The 18,637-nt window shown below is 45.3% G+C and overlaps 1 protein-coding gene across 1 annotated transcript in view; it reads right to left on the reverse strand.

Moving 5' to 3' along the window:
* The window catches only part of LOC116359940 (serine/threonine-protein kinase LMTK1), a 74,016-nt gene extending 63,488 nt beyond the window's left edge, over positions 1-10,528 (reverse strand). Inside the window, exon 1 of the mRNA XM_031814055.1 lies at positions 9,672-10,528. Within this exon, the coding sequence (XP_031669915.1) occupies positions 9,672-9,753 (82 nt within the window). The 5' untranslated portion in view covers positions 9,754-10,528. The remainder of the gene's footprint in view (positions 1-9,671) is intronic.
* Between the last annotated feature and the right edge of the window lie 8,109 nt (positions 10,529-18,637).

Here is an 18,637-nt window from a genome sequence, read left to right on the forward strand (position 1 = left end):
CTATTTCATACTGTGGTGATATCTAGTCTATTTCAGACTGTGGTGATATCTAGTCTATTTCAGACTGTGGTGATATCTAGTCTATTTCAGACTGTGGTGATATCTAGTCTATTTCATACTGTGGTGATATCTAGTCTATTTCAGACTGTGGTGATATCTAGTCTATTTCAGACTGTGGTGATATGTCGTCTATTTCATACTGTGGTGATATCTAGTCTATTTCAGACTGTGGTGATATCTAGTCTATTTCAGACTGTGGTGATATCTAGTCTATTTCATACTGTGGTGATATGTAGTCTATTTCAGACTGTGGTGATATCTAGTCTATTTCAGACTGTGGTGATATCTAGTCTATTTCAGACTGTGGTGATATCTAGTCTATTTCAGACTGTGGTGATATCTAGTCTATTTCATACTGTGGTGATATCTAGTCTATTTCAGACTGTGGTGATATCTAGTCTATTTCATACTGTGGTGATATCTAGTCTATTTCAGACTGTGGTGATATCTAGTCTATTTCAGACTGTGGTGATATGTAGTCTGGGTAGTGCCCTATAAATGGAATAGGGTTTCATTTGGGATTCTACTTTAAATAGCAGGGTCATTCCATATGACCTTAAGGAGTAAGGGATATATTTGGAATGCTCTGGTGTTAAGTTCTTCATGTCATTGACTGACTGTAACAGATCAATGCTAATTGTGTTCTCAGTAAGGCTAAGCTGTTAGCTTGACTTCTTAATCCTGCAACCCACCCACACACAAGTACAAATAAATGGACACACAAGTACAAATAAATGGACACACAAGTACAAATAAATGGACACACAAGTACAAATAAATGGACACACAAGTACAAATAAATGGACACACAAGTACAAATAAATGGACACACAAGTACAAATAAATGGACACACAAGTACAAATAAATGGACACACAAGTACAAATAAATGGACACACAAGTACAAATAAATGGACACACAAGTACAAATAAATGGACACACAAGTACAAATAAATGGACACACAAGTACAAATAAATGGACACACAAGTACAAATAAATGGACACACAAGTACAAATAAATGGACACACAAGTACAAACGCAGACACGCACGCACGGACACACACACACGGACGGACACACACACACGGACACACACACACACGCACGCACGGACGGACACACACACACACACGCACGGACGGACACACACACACACACACACACACGCACGGACGGACACACACACACACACACACACACGCACGGACGGACACACACACACACACACACACACGCACGGACGGACACACACACACGCACACACACACACACACACACACGGACGGACACACACACACACACACACACACACACACGCACGCACGCACGCACGCACGGACACACACACGCACGCACGGACACACACACGCACGCACGGACACACACACGCACGCACGGACACACACACACACACGCACGCACGGACACACACACGCACGCACGGACACACACACGCCCGGACACACACACACACACACACGCACGCACGGACACACACACGCACGCACGGACACACATACGCACGCACGGACACACACACGCACGCACGGACACACACACGCACGCACGGACACACACACGCACGCACGGACACACACACGCACGCACGCACGGACACACACACGCACGCACGGACACACACACGCACGCACGCACGGACACACACACGCACGCACGGACACACACACACACACACACACACACACACACACACACACACTAGGCGTCTGTCGCAAGTCACGACTTCACAGGAGAGCCATTTGAAAGTAAGTATAGAAGGCAGAAATGCCTTCTAGAGCGCACAATGTAGTGCACTACTGGTACAATGTAGTGCACTACTTTCAGGCCCTGGGGTCCTGGTACAATGTAGTGCACTACTTTCAGGCCCTGGGGTCCTGGTACAATGTAGTGCACTACTTTCAGGCCCTGGGGTCCTGGTACAATGTAGTGCACTACTTTCAGGCCCTGGGGTCCTGGTACAATGTAGTGCACTACTTTCAGGCCCTGGGGTCCTGGTACAATGTAGTTCCATTTGGAATGCAGCCATGGAGGGACTGTCCTTCAGCCCTTCCTGCTGACAGGGGAAACAAGAGGTGACACTAGTGTGACAGTCATGGAGAACAACACACACACACACACACACACACACACACACACACACACACACACACACACACACACACACACACACACACACACACACACACACACACACACACACACACACACACACACACACACACACAGACACAACAACAACAATGCTGGTCTGTATTCCTCCTCCCCTGTACTGTATATCAGTGTTGTCTTTTTGTTGTGTCAGGCTCTTTGGAAGGTATGAGGTCACCACTGTCTCTCTCAGTGATGTGGGTGAGGTGAACATGGCTTGGTGAAGGTATGAAGTCATCACCGTCTCTCTCGGTGATGTGGGTGAGGTGAACATGGCTTGGTGAAGGTATGAAGTCATCACCGTCTCTCTCAGTGATGTGAGTGAGGTGAACATGGCTTGGTGAAGGTATGAAGTCATCACCGTCTCTTTCAGTGATGTGGGTGAGGTGAACATGGCTTGGTGAAGGTATGAAGTCATCACCGTCTCTCTCAGTGATGTGAACATGGCTTGGTGAAGGTATGAAGTCATCACCGTCTCTCAGTGATGTGGGTGAGGTGAACATGGCTTGGTGAAGGTATGAAGTCATCACTATCTCTCTCAGTGATGTGAGTGAGATGAACATGGCTTGGTGAAGGTATGAAGTCACCACTATCTCTCTCAGTGATGTGGGTGAGGTGAACATGGCTTGGTGAAGGTATGAAATCATCACCGTCTCTCTCAGTGATGTGGGTGAGGTGAACATGGCTTGGTGAAGGTATGAAGTCATCACCGTCTCTCTCAGTGATGTGAGTGAGGTGAACATGGCTTGGTGAAGGTATGAAGTCATCACCGTCTCTCAGTGATGTGGGTGAGGTGAACATGGCTTGGTGAAGGTATGAAGTCATCACTATCTCTCTCAGTGATGTGAGTGAGATGAACATGGCTTGGTGAAGGTATGAAGTCACCACTATCTCTCTCAGTGATGTGGGTGAGGTGAACATGGCTTGGTGAAGGTATGAAGTCATCACCGTCTCTCTCAGTGATGTGGGTGAGGTGAACATGGCTTGGTGAAGGTATGAAGCCATCACCGTCTCTCAGTGATGTGGGTGAGGTGAACATGGCTTGGTGAAGGTATGAGGTCATCACCATCTCTCTCAGTGATGTGGGTGAGGTGAACATGGCTTGGTGAAGGTGTGAAGTCATCACTATCTCTCTCAGTGATGTGAGTGAGATGAACATGGCTTGGTGAAGGTATGAAGTCACCACTATCTCTCTCAGTGATGTGGGTGAGGTGAACATGGCTTGGTGAAGGTATGAAGTCATCACCATCTCTCTCAGTGATGTGGGTGAGGTGAACATGGCTTGGTGAAGGTATGAAGTCATCACTATCTCTCTCAGTGATGTGGGTGAGGTGAACATGGCTTGGTGAAGGTATGAAGTCATCACCGTCTCTCAGTGATGTGGGTGAGGTGAACATGGCTTGGTGAAGGTATGAAGTCATCACCGTCTCTCTCAGTGATGTTGGTGAGGTGAACATGGCTTGGTGAAGGTATGAGGTCATCACCATCTCTCTCAGTGATGTTGGTGAGGTGAACATGGCTTGGTGAACATAGCTTGGTGAAAGTATGACAGACAGACAGACAGAAAGCACGGCAATTGTGCTCCAATCAATGCAATGTACTGAAACAAACGGAACTACGCAAGAGATGTTGTTGTGGGCTGAACGCATAGGAGTTCGGTACTGCAATAGAATCCTACGACTCAGTCGGTTCTCTACACAGACCTGTGCTGCATAGCCAATCAGAGTTGCAGTAGGCCTAAATGCAAATAGACCATTGCCATATATGGATCTGTGTCATTTACTTTGAAATGGACTGTGTTTAGAACTGTGGTCGTGAGTAGATGCTCTTGTTTTGAGATCAAAGCGAGAGCTGCATGTAGCCACTTACGCTCATTTTGTTCATATCCTTTGTTAGTGAGCTATTAGCCCAGTTATAGATCATTAGTATTCAGCAATAGGGGAGTGATTCCTACAAGAGCACAAAACGTGTACATTTCTAGACATCTTTAAAATGCCAGTCAGGTAAAGAGTTTGTTTCTGTCTTAAAGGGGCAGTGTTGTATTTTGAGGCAGGCGTGAATAAGCTAAGTAGCCAATCGGCAGAGGGTAGCATAATGTGTCTGATTCTCTGTAATAATGGTGTGGGAATAATAACACATTTTATTTTGTTAAGTGGTTTATTGAATCAAACAACACAACAACATGTTCAGGCACCTCCTTGTCTGAAGGACAAATGGATAAACAGGTTAATGTCAAGCTCTGCATGATTTTTGTAATGTAATGTAGCCTACATTGAGCACCACACATTGGCTGCTACTGTAGGCTGAATGATAGAACAGCTATTTCCATGTTAAAATGTTATGGGATGCATTTTCTCCATTGTTGTTGATGGTAGGCCACTCTGGTAGGCCTACATTGTGATCAAATAGCTTGGCCACAATTACAACTGAAACTTAAAGTGGGTACAGCCTCAGTGTTCACAGTAAACGCGCGCTGGAAACTGCAAAGAATTTTCACAATGTTCAAGTTTGCACTCAGCAGACCTGAAATTTGTTCAGTGTCGAAACAAATTAGAGGGAACATTGACCTCTTCTGACCTCTGTTGACCTCTGAAGCTACTCAACATTCTAAAAATCTCCACATCAATAAAAGTCCTTCCTAAGGGTGTATAAAGCTCACCCCCTCCACAGCAATAAAACGCCAATGGACCAATTTGATTAGAGGGAAAGCCCAGAGCGATCCTCAGTTAACCATCGTGAACAAGTACAAGGGTCCCAAATGCACCCTATTCCCTACAAACTGCACTACATGCTCTAGTGAAAACTAGTGCACTATATAGGGTATAGGGTGCCATTTGGAATGCAACCCAAGTATTTTCACCCATGATTTCCCAGCCAAGATCGAGACGATAGTGTCTTTTCACCTCAAATTACACAATCACATTAATGTGGTGGGGTTACATAATAATGTCCAGCACCAGGACACAACCAGAGTCCCAGGCCAAGCTGAGGACACAACCTAAACCAGAACAAGAGTCCCAGGCCAGGCTGAGGACACAACCTAAACCAGAACAAGAGTCCCAGGCCAGGCTGAGGACACAACCAAAACCAGAACAAGAGTCCCAGGCCAGGCTGGGGCCAGAAGCAGATCCCTAGGCCAGGCTGAGGACACAACCAAAACCAGAACAAGAGTCCCAGGCCAGGCTGAGGCCAGAACCAGAGCCCCAGGCCAGGCCAGGCCAGGCTGAAGCCAGGCCAGGCTGAAGCCAGAACCAGAGTCCCAGGCCAGGCTGAGGCCAGAACCAGAATCCCAGGCCAGGCTGAGGTTAGAACCAGAGCCAGGCCAGGCTGAGGTTAGAACCAGAGCCAGGCCAGGCTGAGACCAGAACCAGAGTCAGGCCAGGCTGAGGTCAGAACTAGAGCCAGGCCAGGCTGAAACCAGAACCAGAGTCAGGTCAGGCTGAGGTCAGAACTAGAGCCAGGCCAGGCCAAGCTGAGGCCAGAACCAGAGTCCCAGGCCAGGCTGAGGCCAGAACCAGAGTCCCAGGCCAGGCTGAGGCCAGAACCAGAATCCCAGGCCAGGCTGAGGCTAGAACCAGAGACAGGACAGGCTGAGGTTAGAACCAGAGTCCCAGGCCAGACTGAGGCAAGAACCAGAGTCCCAGGCCAGGCCAGGCTGAGGCCAGAACCAGAGTCAGGCCAGGCTGAGGCCAGAACCAGAGCCAGGCCAGGCTGAGGTCAGAACCAGAGTCAGGCCAGGCTGAGGTCAGAACTAGAGCCAGGCCAGGCTGAGACCAGAACCAGAGTCAGGCCAGGCTGAGGTCAGAACTAGAGCCAGGCCAGGCTGAGACCAGAACCAGAGTCAGGCCAGGCTGAGGTCAGAACTAGAGCCAGGCCAGGCTGAGATCAGAACCAGAGTCCCAGGCCAGGCTGAGGCCAGAACCAGAGTCCCAGGCCAAGCTGAGGCCAGAACCAGAGTCCCAGGCCAGGCTGAGGCCAGCCACTGGACAGCATGAAGGACAGCAGACCTGGGCTGAAATTAGGGCTGTCCCATAAAAGAAGAATGTTAGTCAAAATCGATTGGTCTACATTTTTAAATGTGTATTTTTCCAAAACAAACAATCAAATCAACTACATTCACTGAGCTTGTCTGATGGTTTAAGCACACTGTTTGATTACACAATTAAGACACACAAATGACTAGAGGAATTCCGACCACAATTGATTTAATTGTGCCGGGCCTGACTCAGACTGGCTGCGCTTTGTTAAAAAAAAGAGTGACTGTGTGACTAGCACCCATTGTCTCTCTCTCCTCCCTGCTGCAGCGACCACCAAAGAGCATCAACAGTGTTAATCACGCTGCCCATGTTGCTGAAGCTGAAACATAATTATAGCCATTTCTGACTGAAAAGTTCTCTTACTGAAATCCCTCAATCCCTATTCCCTCAACCCTTGCTCTCTCTATTATGACAATAGGGCATGACTTATAGCATATCATAATCACGTCAATAAATTGGTTATAAACTCAGATAAGCATAACAGCAAAACGGATGCAGAGGACGTGACAAACCCAAAACAGGGGAATGTTTACTGGTTGTTCAGGAGGGAAAGGAGAAGTGAGATCTGTAAAAGATGTTTGACTTAATGGTGTAAACTACTGGATATCGAGATAAAGGAAGGGTAAAGGAACAAGCGCTGGGTGAGTATTATAAGTCCCAAACAGGTGCCGTTAGATTACAATAAACTATTTCTGACCAATATAACCATATACAATTTCAGTAGAACATGTCTAAGAGTGATGGACTGTGCCACCCCCACGGCCTAAACAATGGACTAGTCCACCTAGACAGGCAGGTGTCTTGTACACCATGATAAATATGGGGGTTACTCTACCTCCCAAATATCCCTAGTGAACGGTACAACATGGGGTTTACTGAAACCCCCATATCACTATTGACCGGTACAGCATGGGGTACTGAAACCCCCATATCACTATTGACAGGTACAGTGTGGGGTACTGAAACCCCAATTCACTAGTGACAGGTACAGCATGGGGTACTGAAACCCCCATATCACTATTGACCGGTACAGCGTGGGGTACTGAAACCCCATATCACTAGTGACAGGTACAGCGTGGGGTACTGGAACCCCCCATATCACTAGTGACAGGTACAGCGTGGGGTACTGAAACTCCCATATCACTAGTGACATGTACAGCATGGGGTACTGACACCCCCATATCACTATTGACCAGTACAGCGTGGGGTACTGAAACCCCATATCACTAGTGACAGGTACAGCGTGGGGTACTGGAACCCCCATATCACTATTGACCGGTACAGCATGGGGTACTGAAACCCCCATATCACTATTGACAGGTACAGCGTGGGGTACTGAAACCCCCATATCACTAGTGACAGGTACAGCATGGGGTACTGAAACCACCATATCACTATTGACAGGTACAGCGTGGGGTACTGAAACCCCATATCACCAGTGATAAGTACAGCATGGGGTGCTGGAACCCCCATATCACTAGTGACAGGTACAGCATGGGGTACTGAAACCCCCATATCACTATTGACCGGTACAGCGTGGGGTACTGAAACCCCATATCACTAGTGACAGGTACAGCGTGGGGTACTGGAACCCCCATATCACTAGTGACAGGAACAGCATGGGGTACTGAAACCCCCATATCACTATTGACAGGTACAGCGTGGGGTACTGAAACCCCCATATCACTATTGACAGGTACAGCATGGGGTACTGAAACTCCCATATCACTAGTGACATGTACAGCATGGGCTACTGACACCCCCATATCACTATTGACCGGTACAGCGTGGGGTACTGAAACCCCATATCACTAGTGACAGGTACAGCGTGGGGTACTGGAACCCCCATATCACTATTGACCGGTACAGCATGGGGTACTGAAACCCCCATATCACTATTGACAGGTACAGCGTGGGGTACTGAAACCCACATATCACTAGTGACAGGTACAGCATGGGGTACTGAAACCACCATATCACTATTGACAGGTACAGCGTGGGGTACTGAAACCCCATATCACCAGTGATAAGTACAGCGTGGGGTGCTGGAACCCCCATATCACTAGTGACAGGTACAGCGTGGGGTACTGAAACCCCATATCACTATTGACAGGTACAGCGTGGGGTACTGGAACCCCCATATCACTAGTGACAGGTACAGCGTGGGGTACTGAAACCCCATATCACTAGTGACAGGTCTGGGAAAATAGAAAAAGAGAGATCTTGCATGTGAGCTGTAGGAGGCTGGTCGTCAGGGCTACCTCATTTATATGCTGAGCACACACAGCCTAGTGCAGGGACACTCAATGCTCTTTAAACACACACACACACACAAACCGCAGCAACAACCTCAACCCTGTTTACTCTACCTCCCATTCATTTATTCTGCTCTAATTCAACTCTTCACTGAGGCTGTCTGCACACACTCCCCTTCCTTAAATGAGGAAGACACATTTCAGTTGAACGCACTTACTGACTAGGTATCCCAATTTCCCTTCCTCAACCCTCTCCCCCTCTACTCTCTCTCCTCCTCTCCAACTCTCTCTCCTAACACCCCACTCCCTCACACGTCTCTTCCTCCCCTCTCAAACCCTCCCCCAACACAGCAGCACCTGAGTGCTCCTGCCCATCATGCTGGCTCTAGTAGCCAGAGTCCATGGTGGCTCTGCCTTGTCCAGTTGCCCTGAGCTCTGGGTAAACAGGTTTGAGCTGGGCTAAGCTGGGCTGACACACAAGCATACACACGCAAACGCACACAAACACACACACACACACACCTGCAGGGGTCTGCATGCTAGGTTGGCTTTGAGCTGCCTTTCTCCACTGCGGATCAGGCTGAGAGTGGCAGGCAATAGCGTGGTAGTGAAACACACACACACACACCAACACACACACACACACACACACACACACACACACACACACACACACACACACACACACACACACACACACACACACACTGCCCTTCATCCCAACTTCCTCAGCATTCCTCTAAAATAATAACATGCCACCCTCCCCTCGGGTTGCCATGGAAACTGCTCCAAGAGGCAAAAAAAGGGGGTGCTGCTGGATGTCTGACTACAGAAAGGGAGAAGAAGACTGCCCAAATATCAACACACAGAGACCTACACACACACAACCAGGCTATAAACGCTGCCAACAGCACACTGGCTACTGTATATTGATCTAGCTGCTGTTGTTGACAGACGAACATGCATATCCTTCACATGGAGCTGAAGGACCAGCAGCAGAGTTTAAACACACAATGATTCAACATATAGAGGGACCTGATGATGATGAAGAAGAATATTATATTTCAAATTCAATACTAGCAATACACATTCTGACAAAGACATTAGATGAAACACACATGAAATGTCCGTTTGAGATCGACACGTACCTGAGTCAAAATGGGAACTGAAGGCAAAAGTGGGATTAAAGAACGCTGAAGACATAACCGTCACGGAGAGAGCCACGGACATCCTCCTCCCTCTTCAGTCTTGAGACGACAGCAGACAGGGTTTATCAAAATACAACATGGAAATAGATCAGATGTTGACTGAAGCACATTTAGCCGAAGGATTGTATGCCAGTCAAATTAAACGCTGCATTTTAGGTTATTTATCTTTGACACCCTTGAGACGCAGTGCGCGCATCCTTCACATCGGATCAATAGACATATGTTGACAAACATTCCCGTCGGTATTTGTTTTTGAATTTGATACCGCAGGCATTCACTTGACTGACGGATGATTAAAAACGACAGATAGGCATCTCCCGTCCCACGCTTTTCTTCTCCGTCATCCAACCAGTTTGATGATGATGAGCCAGAATACAGAACCCCGCTGCTTTATCGCGCTGCTTTTGTCGACGTGATTCCGTTATTTAGGCTACATCGTTTTCGGTTTTGTCTCTGACTGTACAAACACCTTGACATTCGTCCAGTGGTAAATCTTACTCTCCAAGTCAAGTTCTGTTCTTCCTCTGTCTGTAGAGTAGATCAATGCCACATGATTGATTAGGCTGAAAAGAGTTATCCAGAATCCTCGCTATATTCCCTAGGAGATATCCAATACTCATTGCACTATCGGAGCGTCACTTTAGCTGGCGACAGGGGAAGCGCCATCTTGCTTAAATTGTCCTGTCCTAGTTTATCCTAACTGGAATCTCGCTGACTCGTTTAGGAATATGGTATATGCACCGTGGTGTAGGGAAAGATGAGGACGCGAGAAAAGAGGGGGTAGGGAGGTCTGTGTCTCAGAATAATAATACAACACGTGAACAGGTGGTGAATTGGAATAAGAACGTTATCGTAACAAGTGCAGGACAGGTGTATGTCTGTGCGTGATTTAGCTTGCCTGGTACTATGGGATCAATCAATGCAATAGTCCCAAAAGTGCAAACACGACCATGTTCAGTGCAAATCAAGGGCACCTCCATATGCCTTTGACATAAAACCATGGTCTGGTCTAATCTCTGGTGGACACTAGGTAACATAAAGTAGTTTAGATGAGTGTATTACACACATTCATAGGCTTGCAGATGTCATCGCAGGTTACAGTGCCTCCTCTCTCGGTTCCTCTCTAGGTTCCTCCCTCTGAGCCTGGTTCCTCTCTCGGTTCCTCTCTAGGTTCCTCCCTCTGAGCCTGCTTCCTCTCTCGGTTCCTCTCTAGGTTCCTCCCTCTGAGCCTGCTTCCTCTCTCGGTTCCTCTCTAGGTTCCTCCCTCTGAGCCTGCTTCCTCTCTAGGTTCCTCCCTCTGAGCCTGCTTCCTCTCAAGGTTCCTCCCTCTGAGCCTGGTTCCTCTCTGGGTTCTTTCCTCTGAGTCTGCTTCCTCTCTAGGCTCCTCTCTAGGTTCCTCCCTCTGAGCCTGCTTCCTCTCTCGGTTCCTCTCTAGGTTCCTTCCTCTGAGTCTGCTTCCTCTCTAGGTTCCTCTCTAGGTTCTTTCCCAAGTTCCTTCCTTCTGGGGAGTTTTGCTGCCCAATGTGCTTCTGCCTGTTCTATGTGGTTTTAGTCTGGGTTTCTGTAAAGCACTTTGTGACAGCTGCTGATGTAAAAAGAGCTTCATAAAATATGTTTGATTGATTGATCGAATGTTCAGTACATTAAATTAGATGACATTGGTATTCAGTGTAGTCTCCTCAGCCAGTAATAAATCATTGGGGGGTGTTTATATTTGTTCCGTTACACGCAGTGTGTAATCCCCCTGAGACACCCGCAGGGAGCGGAATTACGGCCAGGGTCGCCATTACACTGAGCCCATTGAGCAATTTGTTTTAAGTGCTTTGTTCAAGGGCACAGCGACAGATTCCCCCCACCTTGTTGGCTCTGGCATTCAAACCAGCAATATGATGTAGATACAGAAAGTAAACAGCGTAGTCAGTCAATTCTCACAACAACTAAGAGCGTTGAAGCGCGAAGCTCAACCTCTCCGCTCTTTTGATGGCCTGGCTACCACGCTGTACACAGTGTGAAGTGTATCCGTGCACATGCGCAGATACTTTGTGTTACAGTGTGAGAGTGAAGTGTTGCATCTCGCCCATCTCAATATCTCCGGTGCTGCTCGTGGCAACATCATTTTGTTGAGTCTAATTAATATGGGGAAACTATTCATTTTTAAATAGTTTTATCAAAGAAACATTGAACATCTAATAGTCAAATCAGAGTAAAAGCCGGTGAGCTGGTTCTTGGCCATTTTCTGGTGTTATGTGGTGGAACACTGAGCAGGTGGAGCATTACGTCAATCTTGTTACTCGTAGATAGATAGGATGGAAATGTTGTAACAATAAAACTACTCCTTTCTGCACACAACAAGCTTCCACTCTCCCCGCTGTCACAAGGGGATTCATGGCTTATTTAAGAAGAAATCATCAACTCGGTTACTTTATTTGACACTTAATAGGCATTTGTTCTAGTCAATTCTTTATTTAACCTCTTGAAATGGGAAAACACGTTGTTTATGAAGGCGAATATGTGCTATTTATGACAAAATCAAAGTTATTTTGGACCAAGTTACACTTTTTAATAGGCATCGTTTGTTGGAATGACCCAGATCCTAAACTGAGGAAGCATCCAGGTATTTTGGAGTACAACACCGGCCTCTATTTTACCTTAGGATGCAGGAATCACTCCAAATCATTGGCCACTTTAATACATAATACTAGTCACTTTAAATAATTCCACTTTAATAATGTTTACATATCCTACTTTACTCATCTCATATGTATATACTGTATTTTATACCTTCTACTGCAGCTTGCCTATGCCGCACGGCCATCGCTCATCCATATATTTATATGTACATATTCTTATCCATCCCTTTACATTTGTGTGTATAAGGTAGTTGCTGTGAAATTGTTAGATTACTTGTTAGATATTACTGCACTGTCGGAACTAGAAGCACAAGCATTTTGCTACACTCACATTAACATCTGCTAACCATGGGATTTGATTTGATATAAATGCCAATGTTGAAGGTTTGAAGCTGTCATTAGATTTTTTAAGTGTCCTCTGTTGTTAACATTAGATGTTGGCATCAGCATCATTTTCAGCATAAGTGAGAAATAGGACCTTGTAAGATTCAACTCAATATTAGGAAGGTGTTCTTAATGTTTTGTACACTGTCATGGTACATACAGTATGTTTCACATTCTGCATCAGTGATCAGAATAGAGGTTGCAGTTCTGTCAACGTCCACCAGAGGAGGACATAGGACCACTAATAATTACTCAGGATATACCTGCTTTACAGCAGGCACAGTTTGGCGCTTGTCAGACCACTGGTTTCAGTTCCACCTAGTCTCGCGGGGCCATCCTTCAGTCCCACCGCAGAAAAAACCTGATGGTTTCATGTCTACTATCTCCAGTTAACAGAGTCATTCACCAGGGACGTGTTCTAGTTCAAACACTGAGTTACAGACAGTGGTGTTGTTCCCTTTTGTTATATATGTTTCATTTCACCTTTATTTAACCAGGTAGGCTAGTTGAGAACACCTTTATTTAACCAGGTAGGCTAGTTGAGAACACCTTTATTTAACCAGGTAGGCTAGTTGAGAACACCTTTATTTAACCAGGTAGGCTAGTTGAGAACACCTTTATTTAACCAGGTAGGCTAGTTGAGAACACCTTTATTTAACCAGGTAGGCTAGTTGAGAACACCTTTATTTAACCAGGTAGGCTAGTTGAGAACACCTTTATTTAACCAGGTAGGCTAGTTGAGAACACCTTTATTTAACCAGGTAGGCCAGTTGAGAACACCTTTATTTAACCAGGTAGGCTAGTTGAGAACACCTTTATTTAACCAGGTAGGCTCGTTGAGAACACCTTTATTTAACCAGGTAGGCTAGTTGAGAACACCTTTATTTAACCAGGTAGGCTAGTTGAGAACACCTTTATTTAACCAGGTAGGCTAGTTGAGAACACCTTTATTTAACCAGGTAGGCTAGTTGAGAACACCTTTATTTAACCAGGTAGGCTAGTTGAGAACACCTTTATTTAACCAGGTAGGCTAGTTGAGAACACCTTTATTTAACCAGGTAGGCTAGTTGAGAACACCTTTATTTAACCAGGTAGGCTAGTTGAGAACACCTTTATTTAACCAGGTAGGCTAGTTGAGAACACCTTTATTTAACCAGGTAGGCTAGTTGAGAACACCTTTATTTAACCAGGTAGGCTAGTTGAGAACACCTTTATTTAACCAGGTAGGCTAGTTGAGAACACCTTTATTTAACCAGGTAGGCTAGTTGAGAACACCTTTATTTAACCAGGTAGGCTAGTTGAGAACACCTTTATTTAACCAGGTAGGCTAGTTGAGAACACCTTTATTTAACCAGGTAGGCTAGTTGAGAACACCTTTATTTAACCAGGTAGGCTAGTTGAGAACACCTTTATTTAACCAGGTAGGCTAGTTGAGAACACCTTTATTTAACCAGGTAGGCTAGTTGAGAACACCTTTATTTAACCAGGTAGTCTAGTTGAGAACACCTTTATTTAACCAGGTAGGCTAGTTGAGAACACCTTTATTTAACCAGGTAGGCTAGTTGAGAACACCTTTATTTAACCAGGTAGGCTAGTTGAGAACACCTTTATTTAACCAGGTAGGCTAGTTGAGAACACCTTTATTTAACCAGGTAGGCTAGTTGAGAACACCTTTATTTAACCAGGTAGGCTAGTTGAGAACACCTTTATTTAACCAGGTAGGCTAGTTGAGAACACCTTTATTTAACCAGGTAGGCTAGTTGAGAACACCTTTATTTAACCAGGTAGGCTAGTTGAGAACACCTTTATTTAACCAGGTAGGCTAGTTGAGAACACCTTTATTTAACCAGGTAGGCTAGTTGAGAACACCTTTATTTAACCAGGTAGGCTAGTTGAGAACACCTTTATTTAACCAGGTAGGCTAGTTGAGAACACCTTTATTTAACCAGGTAGGCTAGTTGAGAACACCTTTATTTAACCAGGTAGGCTAGTTGAGAACACCTTTATTTAACCAGGTAGGCTAGTTGAGAACACCTTTATTTAACCAGCTAGGCTAGTTGAGAACACCTTTATTTAACCAGGTAGGCTAGTTGAGAACACCTTTATTTAACCAGGTAGGCTAGTTGAGAACACCTTTATTTAACCAGGTAGGCTAGTTGAGAACACCTTTATTTAACCAGGTAGGCTAGTTGAGAACACCTTTATTTAACCAGGTAGGCTAGTTGAGAACACCTTTATTTAACCAGGTAGGCTAGTTGAGAACACCTTTATTTAACCAGGTAGACTAGTTGAGAACAAGTTCTCATTTACAACTGCGAGCTGGCCAAGATAAAGCAAAGCAGTTCGACACATACAACAACACAGAGTTACACATGGAGTAAACAAAACATACAGTCAATAATACAGTAGAAAAAGAAAACAAAGAAAGTCTATATACAGTGAGTGCAAATGAGGTAGGATAAGGGAGTTAATAAATAAATAGGCCATGGTGGCGAAGTAATTACAATATAGCAATTAAACACTGGAATGGTAGTTGTGTAGAAGATGAATGTGCAAGTAGAGATACTGGGGTGCAAAGGAGCAAAATAAATAAATAAATACAGTATGGGTATGAGGTAGATTGGATGGGCTGTTTACAGATGGGCTATGTACAGGTGCTGTGATCTGTGAGCTCCTCTGACAGCTGATGCTTAAAGTTAGTGAGGGAGATATGAGTCTCCAGCTTCAGTGACTTTTGCAGTTTGTTCCAGTCATTGGCAGCAGAGAACTGGAAGGAAAGGCGTGGCTTTGGGGGTGACCAGTGAGATATACCTGCTGGAGCGCGTGCTACGGATGGGTGCTGCTATGGTGACCAGTGAGCTGAGACAAGGTGGGGCTTTACCTAGCAGAGACTTGTAGATGACCTGGAGCCAGTGGGTTTGGCGACGAGTATGAAGCGAGGGCCAGCCAATGAGAGCGTACAGGTCGCAGTGGTGGGTAGCATAAGGGGCTTTGGTGACAAAATGGATGGAACTGTGATAGACTGCATCCAATTTGTTGAGTAGAGTGTTGGAGGCTATTTTATAAATTACATTGCCGAAGTCAAGGATTGGTAGGATGGTCAGTTTTACTAGGGTATGTTTGGCAGCATGAGTGAAGGATGCTTTGTTGTGAAATAGGAAGCCGATTCTAGATTTAATTTTGGATTGGAGATGCTTGATGTGAGTCTGGAAGGAGAGTTTTCAGTCTAACCAGACACCTAGGTATTTGTAGTTGTCTACATATTCTAAGTCAGAACCATCCAGAGTAGTGATGCTGGACGTGCGGGCAGTGATCGGCTAAAGAGCATGCATTTAGTTTTACTTGCATTTAAGAGCAGTTGGAGGCCACGGAAAGAGCGTTGTATGGCATTGAAACTCGTCTGGAGGTTAGTTAAGTCCAAAGAAGGGCCAGAAGTATACAGAATGGTGTCGTCTGCGTAGAGGTGAATCAGAGAATCACCAGCAGCAAGAGCGACATCATTGATGAAGAGAGTCGGCCCGAGAATTGAACCCCCGGCCCTCCGATTTGACACACTGAACTCTATCAGAGAAGTAGTTGGTGAACCAGGCGATGGAATCATTTGAGAAACCAAGGCTATTGAGTCAAATGCCTTGGCTAGGTCGATGAATACGGCTGCACAGTAATGTCTCTTATCGATGGTGGTTATGATATCGTTTAGGACCTTGAGCGTGGCTGAGGTGCACCCATGACCAGCTCTGAAAACAGATTGCATAGCAGAGAAGGTACGGTGGGATTCAAAATGGTTGGTAATCTGTTTGTTAATTTGGCTTTCGAAAACCTTAGAAAGGCAGGGTAGGATAGATATAGGTCTATAGCAGTTTGGGTCTAGAGGGGGATGACCGCGGCAGCTTTCCAATTTTTGGGGATCTCAGACAATACGAAAGAGAGGTTGAACAGGCTAGTAATAGATTGTCTAGCCCGGCTGATTTGTAGGGGTCCAGATTTTGCAGCTCTATCAGAACATCAGCTGACTGGATTTGGGTGAAAGAGAAATGGGGGAGGCTTGGGCGAGTTGCTGTGGGGAGGGCAGGGCTGTTTCCCGGGGTAGGGGTAGCCAGGTGGAAAGCATGGCCAGCCGTAGAAAAATGCTTATTGAAATGATCAATTATAGTACATTTATCGGTGGTGACAGTGTTTCCTAGTCTCAGTGCAGTGGGCAGCTGTTAGGAGGTGCTCTTATTCTCCATGGACTTTACAGAACATTTTTGAGTTTGTGTTGCAGGATGCACATTTCTGCTTGAAAAAGCTAGCCTTAGCTTTCCTAACTGACATATGGAGTCCAGGGCACAGCTGGGGGCAGAGGGGGGTCTATAGCAGGCGGCAATGGTGAGAGACTTGTTTCTGGAGAGGTGAATTTTTAGAAGTAGGAGCTCAAATTGTTTGGGTACAGACCTGGATAGTAAGACAGAGGTCTGCAGGCTATCTCTGCAGTAGATTGCAACACAGCCCACTTTGGCAATTCTATCTTGTCGGAAAATGTTATTCTTAAGGATGGACATTTCAGGGGTTTTGGTAGTCTTCCTGAGCCAGGATTCAGACACGGCTAGGACATCTGGGTTGGTGGAGTGTGCTAGGGCAGTGAATAAAACAAACGTTAACATGCATGAAACCAAGGCGTTCTCCCCCAGGACACACCTGCTTCCCCTCCTCCTCCCCACCCGTCTCCTTATTTATAGCTTCATGTAAATAAGATGAGGGGGGGGGGGGGGGGTATGCAGGTGCCCAGAGTACTGAAACTGAGAATACGTCCCAAATGGCACTTTATTCCCTTTACAGTGCACTACTTTTGACAAGGTCCCTACAAAGAACAATGGGCTCTAGTAAAAAGTAGTGCACTACATTGGCATCCCAGGCACTTCATATACCTGCTCTGGGGGGGAGGGGGGGGGACTGAGATACTCATTGTTCTAGACCTGCTCTGAGTGTGGACTGAGTTACTCATTGTTCTAGACCTGTTCTAAGGGGGGACTGAGATACTCATTGTTCTAGACCTGCTCTGAGTGTGGACTGAGTTACTCATTGTTCTAGACCTGTTCTAAGGGGGGACTGAGATACTCATTGTTCTACTATATCACTGACCTCTGTGGTGAATGATTAAATAAACATCATGGATTATATAATGGAGGAGGGTAGAGGATATGTAGTGATTAATATAAACATCATGGATTATATAATGGAGGGTAGAGGATATGTAGTGATTAATATAAACATCATGGATTATATAATGGAGGGTAGAGGATATGTAGTGATTAATATAAACATCATGGATTATATAATGGAGGAGGGTAGAGGATATGTAGTGATTAATATCAACATCATGGATTATATAATGGAGGAGGGTAGAGGATATGTGGTGATTAATATAAACATCATGGATTATATAATGGAGGGTAGAGGATATGTAGTGATTAATATCAACATCATGGATTATATAATGGAGGGTAGAGGATATGTAGTGATTAATATAAACATCATGGATTATATAATGGAGGGTAGAGGATATGTAGTGATTAATATCAACATCATGGATTATATAATGGAGGGTAGAGGATATGTAGTGATTAATATAAACATCATGGATTATATAATGGAGGGTATAAACATCATGGATTATATAATGGAGGGTAGAGGATATGTGGTGATTAATATAAACATCATGGATTATATAATGGAGGGTAGAGGATATGTGGTGATTAATATAAACATCATGGATTATATAATGGAGGGTAGAGGATATGTGGTGATTAATATAAACATCATGGATTATATAATGGAGGGTAGAGGATATGTAGTGATTAATATCAACATCATGGATTATATAATGGAGGAGGGTAGAGGATATGTAGTGAT

Source organism: Oncorhynchus kisutch, unplaced genomic scaffold (assembly GCF_002021735.2).
Source record: "Oncorhynchus kisutch isolate 150728-3 unplaced genomic scaffold, Okis_V2 Okis06b-Okis10b_hom, whole genome shotgun sequence".
In the NCBI taxonomy this organism is placed as follows: domain Eukaryota; kingdom Metazoa; phylum Chordata; class Actinopteri; order Salmoniformes; family Salmonidae; genus Oncorhynchus; species Oncorhynchus kisutch.